Source organism: Diospyros lotus, chromosome 11 (genome assembly GCF_014633365.1).
Source record: "Diospyros lotus cultivar Yz01 chromosome 11, ASM1463336v1, whole genome shotgun sequence".
NCBI classification, from domain to species: Eukaryota; Viridiplantae; Streptophyta; class Magnoliopsida; order Ericales; family Ebenaceae; genus Diospyros; species Diospyros lotus.
Window position 1 is genome coordinate 21,133,683 of NC_068348.1, and position 7,534 is coordinate 21,141,216.

The 7,534-nt window shown below is 36.0% G+C and overlaps 1 protein-coding gene across 2 annotated transcripts; it reads left to right on the top strand.

Annotated features, from left to right (window-relative positions):
• The first annotated feature begins 789 nt into the window (after positions 1 to 789).
• LOC127813776 (vesicle-associated protein 2-1) lies at positions 790 to 7,241 on the top strand. 2 transcript variants are annotated; one of them, XM_052354921.1, is made up of 8 exons: positions 790 to 952; positions 1,090 to 1,241; positions 4,266 to 4,336; positions 4,456 to 4,537; positions 5,197 to 5,312; positions 5,433 to 5,564; positions 6,624 to 6,692; positions 6,903 to 7,241. In XM_052354921.1, the coding sequence occupies exons 2-8, from the start codon at positions 1,187 to 1,189 to the stop codon at positions 7,041 to 7,043; spliced, it is 666 nt and encodes a 221-aa protein (XP_052210881.1). In that variant the 5' UTR covers positions 790 to 952; positions 1,090 to 1,186; the 3' UTR covers positions 7,044 to 7,241. The 2 variants fall into 2 exon arrangements, with proteins under 2 accessions (XP_052210881.1, XP_052210880.1); XM_052354920.1 differs by having other exon boundaries at positions 816 to 1,241.
• Positions 7,242 to 7,534: the final 293 nt, after the last annotated feature.

Genomic DNA, 7,534 nt, shown 5'->3' on the forward strand with positions numbered 1-7,534 from the left:
AGAGCGACGTTTGCAATAATGGGAGTTTTAGTGAAAGCTTATCATCACAAAATTGATTGCGAGAAAGACAAAGACTTTGTGATTGATGCAATTTGAACGAAAACCCCATTAGTCAAGTGAAACCCGACCAGTCATGAAATTGTTAGTGGAAGAAGAGAAAAGAAAAAAAGAAAAAGAAATCTACCATTGTTTCCACCACTAAAAGCACATAAACGAGCAATAAGATCATCTATCTTATTTTCAAAAATCACATCAAAATTGAAGACAAGTATAAGAGAATGAAAAAAATGAGAGGGAGAGGAAAAAGTGTTACCATTGATTGTCGGAGACGACAAGCATGAGAGATGATTGGGGATCGTCATAAGTGAAGGATAAAGAAGAAACGAGAGAGAAGTGTATGCGAGAATAGAGAACGAAAGAGGGGAGTTTTTTTATTAAGGATAAAATAATTAATAATGAATTCTAGATTTAAAAATTTAAATAGATTATCACTAATGAGATGATACCTGCCATGTGTGTATATATATATGTATAATAATAAAAAAATTAATTAAAAATTCACTTTTAAAGGAGAACACTTAGCTGTTGAAGTTTTATTTCGTTTTTAAATAAAAATAAAATTTAACATAATTTTCTTACTATCACTAAATTATAATAATATTATTATTACGTCAACGTTTTAATACGGTAGGAAGGAGCGGGACAGTAACAGTTACATCTCAAATTTGTCGCCCTCTCTCGGCCCCGCGGTTCAGCAGCTTCACCCATCATCTGCCCACCGCCCCCCCCCCCCCCCCCCCCCCCCCCCCCCCCCCTCTCCTCTCCCTCTCCCCATTGGGAGCCTCAGTTTCTGCGCTGTAAGGATTTTAGAGCCCGAATTTCGCGGGAGAATCGTGGAGCAGAGAGAGAAGTGGCCGACCGAGCAGCTCCGTCGCTCTCGCTTTCACCGCATGTGACTCCCATCTCTCTCTCTCTCTCTCCTCTATTTTCTTTCTTTCTTTCTTCTTCACGAGCACTCTTTCTCTCTTCGGGATTTTGATACTTGCTGGTTTTCTATCTGCTTCGGCTGTAATCAATCTTTCACGAAAGACGCTGGTGGTTGCCCTGCCGCGGCTTGATTTACTGTTACTCGCTTCTTTTCTGGACGGGACTCCTTCGATCTGGTGCTTGCTCGTCGTCGATCGCAATGCCCGGCGGTGGCCAGTTGATCTCAGTTCAACCTGAAGAGCTCAAGTTCCAATGTAAGCGCGCTTTTTTTTTGGCGTTTAAGGTGGTTGTTGTTTTGTCCAAATGATCTTGGTTCTGCCAGATTTACCGAATTAACTAAAAATATTTTGGCGGACGGGCTTAAATTGCTTGTAGTTGTTGGTTTTGGGTTCAGCTTAGGAAATGCTTTTATTAGCCTCAGGGATTAGGGATTAGGAAACTACAGTGATTGGTGTTGAATGTGGATCTCTTGGCCATAGACTTCCAGTGAAGTATTCTCTCCTTATTTTTGCCAGCTTGTTATGCGGAGGAACTACCTTACGATCCTCGGATGGCATCCTGGCAGCGCAGAACAGGCCATGATAACATTTATGATTGGACACCAATTGAAGGAGGATAGATTACTTGGTTGAAGTAATTTAAGTTGGATTGTGGCAGTCATATCTCAAATATATACAAATACTTTGGGTTCACAAAAAGTATGCAAAGGACTATGATTTACCGAATGTATGTTTATATATATCTCCAAATTACTGCAGAATGGGAGAAAATCATGCGTGCAGTGTCCTAAATGGTTCAGAGAAGGCAATTATTTAGTAGCATTTGAGATAGTGAAATAAGAAACACATACACAGCTATACAGGCCAATGATACATAACATATGCATCCACACTCACACACACACACACATATATATGTATGTATCAGAATATATGCTGGAAGCGGTTAATAATGCAATGGACTTTGTTCTCTTAATCAAAAAATATTTCACTTGGCTATTTTTCAAGTGGGTTGCTGGTGTAGATGAAGCCCACAAGTCTAGAATGACCAATCCAAATTCTGGATAATTTAAAGTGGAAAAAATATTTTATTCAGCTATACTTGGAGAGATGATAGCTTGTCTATACTTGTTCTTTTTAATGTGAAAAAATATTTTATTCAGCTAATGAGGCATTGTCTTATATTCTGTTTATAAAACCAATTGAGTAATGAAGAGCACTTTTAACTCTCTCATCATTGCCAATTTGGTTTATGCTTGCTAAATCCCTAATGCAAGCTGCTTATCTATTTGAGGAGGTTGGTGACACATTGTAAATGGAGAAGTAAGATCTTCATAATTTTCATTTGCATGGAGATGGCTGATAATTGGATTGGCTCCTCACAGGTATCATATTCTGCTTCGGGGAAAGGAAAAAGGTTGAAGAAAAACATATTAGGGTAAATTCTAAAGGATATATATTGCAAATTTGTGGTAATGATAAATATAGCTGTAGATAAGAAAATTGCTGTATCAAGGTCAAAACTAATTGCTTATGCCTTTTTCTTTAGTAATGGATGTAGGCTAACAGATTCTGTCCTAGATGTGGTTTGCTAAGTCCATTTCTCGGTGATGAAATCTTTTAAGTAGTTGATTTAACTCAAGCAGGGACTGAGCTTATTAAGAGGTTCCAATACAATTAAAGCTAAATTCAGATATAGTGAATGAAGCACTTAGCAGTTCTGTCTTTCCTGAATATGGTGAATTGGTGATGATAAAGCCTAAGAGATGCTTTTGTTCACAAAGATGTGAGATCTAGAATTCATAAAGCAAATCAGAATGCATATGGTGGATTGGTTCTACAATAGAATGCTATCCACGTAAATCTAGGGAGGGAGGGGGAGAGGTCACCGCCCCTTTTCAACAAACTCATGTAGCATCATGTGACATGCAAAAAAAGAAGCATATAAAAGGCAGTAAATCATGGATGAGATGGACTAGTTGTAAGATATAGACAAATTGGAAATTAAGATATTGTTGAAGACTTGAAGTTGAAAGTAACAGCAATTTTAGCTAAAGTGGAACAATTCTATGATGGTTTTGTCTAATTAATAAAAGCTGTAACTTCCCCTGTAACAACCATTGGCACGATATTATGATCCATGTTGAAACCAGAATGTGTGGAAGTGTTCAAAACAGGAAAGAGAAATCTAAATTTTTTGAGTGAAAGGTTGGATCTAAAGGGAAAGGGTCTATAGAATGTCATTTAGCTGAAATTATCACCAAATGGCAGCAAAAACAGGATTATTAATATCAGTTTTCAACTAGATCATTGTTGGATTAAATTTGAACTATCCAATTGGTAAATGTTAATTAGATCCAGAATTAGAAAAATCTGTTTTATCTGAGCAAAAAAAAAAAAAAAAGAATAAATGAAAATATGGTTTACATGTATGGTCATCATTAATATGTACCTCTCTTGGTCTATGCACACCTAGGATTGCTGAGCATGTTTGAATGATTGAAAGACTTGCAACCACAAAACAAATAGTGAGAAAATTCTGTGGATAATTGAAAACAATTCTATAGGTTATATTTATTGTATTAGAAATTAGCCAATTCCAAGTTCAATTCACAGAAAATATTTTCCTCTGCCTGTATATTGGGCTGCATTCAGGTTGCTGCCTATACATACTTCAAATGGCTCTGTGAATTGAACTACTTGTAAAATATGTTTTGCATCTTAGAAGTACTGTGCTTTCTTTTCTAAAATTACAATTATTATTCATATAGGTAAGAAAGATCTCATGGACTTGTAATGATTCATGTGATCAGTTGAGCTGGAGAAACAAAGTTATTGCTTTCTTAAAGTTGCAAACAAAACAGAGCATTAATTTTTATGCATGTTTAACAAAATACTATAGCTTTACAACTAATGAGCAAACTAATAAAAATATTCCACCCTGACAGTCCACACTGAAACTTGGTGAGCATGACAATTTTGGCAGAGTGAAACTTGCTCCTGTCAGGAATGAGTTCTGTCCAGTTAAAAATCTTACACTGGAAAGTAATGTTGACATGGAAAAATTTGTAGCAGTTTCTTAAATAGTTTCAAAACCATTAGTGTTTTTTTTTTTTTTTGTTGTAAAAACGAATTTACTTAAAATGGCTCTGTGAATTGAACTACTTGTAAAAATCTGTTTTGCATCTCAAAAATATTGTGCTTTCTTTTCTAAAATTACAATTATTATTCATATAGATAAGAAAGATCTCATGGACTTGTGATGATTCTTGTGATCAGTTGAGCTGGAGAAACAAAGTTATTGCGATCTTAAAGTTGCAAACAGCACAGAACATTATGTTGCCTTCAAGGTACTTTCTGGTACTAAAACAGTATGCAAATTTTCTAGTTCATGAATACTTGTTTTTGCTGCTACTTTAATATTCTGTTAAGTATATGTATATTTGTCTTGATTCCTTTTCATTGCCAGGTGAAAACCACCTCTCCAAAGAAATATTTCGTACGACCAAACACTGGTGTTATACAACCATGGGATTCGTGCCTTATAAGAGGTGTTAATCTTTATTTGTCTTTGTTTGGAAATAAATATACCTTTAGATATGACTCTTCCCCAAATGCAGTAGTTGTAAATTCTTTAAAACTATTTGAGCATGAATGTGGCCTGAACACAAGGAGTTATATATGTGGTTAATATTTCTGTATGTATATTTTAACTTTTGTACAGCATGAATGCCAAAGATTAGAAGATAGAACAAACATTATCATGTTACAAAAGAAAACTCTCCCATTAGTCTCGTTTGAATACAAAATTGTTCTTTATTGTATCAAAAAGGGCTGCTGTTAACCTATATTGTACTTGTGATAAACACACATGCTCGGGAAAAGGTTAGTGCTACTAACCAAAAGTAACAAATTTGCCAAACCCAGACACAATTACAATATTTCAGCATGTATGAAGATGCATGAATATTGCCATGTCCATGATGAACATTTGCCTAAAGGAGTGTTAATCCTTCATGGTTTGACAAGAAATTGGCGTGTTCCATGTGATCTCCTGGATCAGGGTGTTGATTTCTTCCATTTAATGCCTACTTCACTGGATTTGACCGTTTAATGCAGTTTATTCTGCTGTACACTCCTTTTCTGTTAGATATTTCTTAAGATACTATCATTTCAAAAAGATGGTTTCAACTTGCTGCTGTGTCTGTAGTTACCCTTCAAGCTCAAAAAGAATACCCTCCAGATATGCTATGCAAAGATAAATTTCTCTTACAGAGCACAATTGTATCTTCAGATGCTGATGCTGATGAGCTTCCACAAGATACTGTAAGAATCTTTACCTGGAGAACTATCACTACATTTTCTTTCTTGATGGCTTGATTAAACCAATTTGAAAGGAAAATGAAGAGCATGTCATGCCAAATGATGGTATTGTTGTGTGTCCAGTTTAATAAAGACAGCGGAAAAACAATAGAGGAATGCAAGCTTAGGGTTGTCTATGTCTCTCCTCAAGCTGCTGATGGAAACTCAGAAGATGAAGTGTTAAAGGGCTCTAAATGGAGTTTTGATGATAACTCTGTAAGTTCTGTGATTTATCTTTTTGTCTGATGGGGTGTTTCTCCACATTTTTCTGTGGAGTTGTTTTTCTTCTCCTCATGTTTTAAAGTGTTTCCACTGGATTTGGTTTGCCTCTTTCATACTTTTGGTGATGGCCACTGTTAAGCACATTTTTCCAAAATATGTTAAAGTAATGAACCATTTGACATTTAATTTTTTGTTATACCTGAAAACTATTATTTAAAAGTTTGTTTTCTTAGCTCTTGTTTATTTTATTTTATTGTAGTCTCAAGCTCTGATAATGTGCAATAGTAGTAAAATTTAGCAAACCCTCAGAAATAATTATATATACTTCTCATTATGCAAATCTTGATACATTATGTATGTCTTCCCCCTCCGCCCTGGTTTATGGGTGGGCTTGACAATTGGCCTGGATGGGATTGTACTTAGATGGCCCCAACATGTGGGAAACTCAAATATTGCTTCTTTTTAGGCTGTTTCAGAACCTTCTGGGTCAAACAAAGCATACTAGGTGCATTTCTTAGTTCTACAGCTTAAACAATTATCCTTTTTGTGTTGTTACAAAGCATAGCCTTCAACTGTCATTTCAAAGGCTTCATGTGGTTGTCAGATTCTTACATGTTCACCTGTTACATAGAACTTATAGTAAACCTTTACCTGAGGTAACTAAAGGTTGGAACCTATACTTGTTTGGCTCTCACTCAGGTGTTAGTTTGCGTGATTTCAATTTGCCAAACTTGTGAAGAAAGCTATGCCTCATTGTATATGCAAAAACCTTGTAATCTTGTAATAGAATAACTTTGTGTAATGAACACATTACTGTATCATTTCATTGTGCAACTTGTAGGTGTGGTCCTCAATTTAGTAGTGTGCGAACAGCCCCTTGTGTGTGTGTGTGCTGGGGAAGAGGAAAGGGGAAGGTTGCATAGAAATACGATTCTCTCCCGACCCGCGAAAAAGGGAGCCTCGTACGCTAGGGATGCCCTTACTGACTTTTCAGTAAGGTACATTTCATTTGTGTCAGAATTTAATATTTTCAATTTCTTTATGCTGAATCAGGATTTGCAGCGCCTCAAGGAAGAGAGGGAGGCAGCTGTTAGACAGACACTGCAACTAGAGCAGGAACTGGTTAGACTCCTCCTCTTCTTTTCATCTGCCATGCATGTTTTGCTAGTGTTAAATAGAGTTGGATTGAAAAATCTCTTAAGACTGTCAACTGACTAATGGAACCAAAAGTGCATTAATGTTTGTTTGCTAAGAAAATGTTAAAACGGGGTATGTTCTTGGCTAAAATGGAAGACCCTGACCACATAATTTATACTACTACTTTGTTGACAGGAAGTGCTAAATAGACAAAGAAACCGGAAAACTGACCACCCTGGCTTCTCTTTCAAATTTGCACTTCTTGTTGGGATCATCGGAATCATGGTGGGCTTGCTTTTAAACTTTGCATTGTCTTCACCTAATCCAACAGAATAATAATTTTGACACCAGTTATTAGAAGAGGAGGTTTAGTGCCTATTTCATTGTATATTTTTCTTATGTTATATGCTTGGGAACACTTTTTGGCATTCTGTTTTGCTTTCCCTTTCCATTTGTAAATTGATGGTCACATAATTGTTCCTTTGAGGAGGAGTATGGTTTGAGTAAATCTTGATCTGCTTGGTGTTGTTGTTGCACCTTGATTCTGATGCCAATGAGTTAAATTACTTTTCCCCTCCTATGTATGAATGTTTTCGATCTTCTTTTTTCCTTAAGCTTAAATGGGAAATTTGGCTGATCATGGAGACATGCTGTTTTCTGATAACTAAGGAAAGGAAGTGAACATGATTGAGACCATTTAAGACATTAGAGAAAATTTGGGATGGTGGTCATGATCTGTTTTCAGTTCTTAAATATGTGGATGAGGATGTGGATGTGGATGTATGGTAAGTGATTATCCAAATAACTAAAAAAAGTAGAAAAGTTGC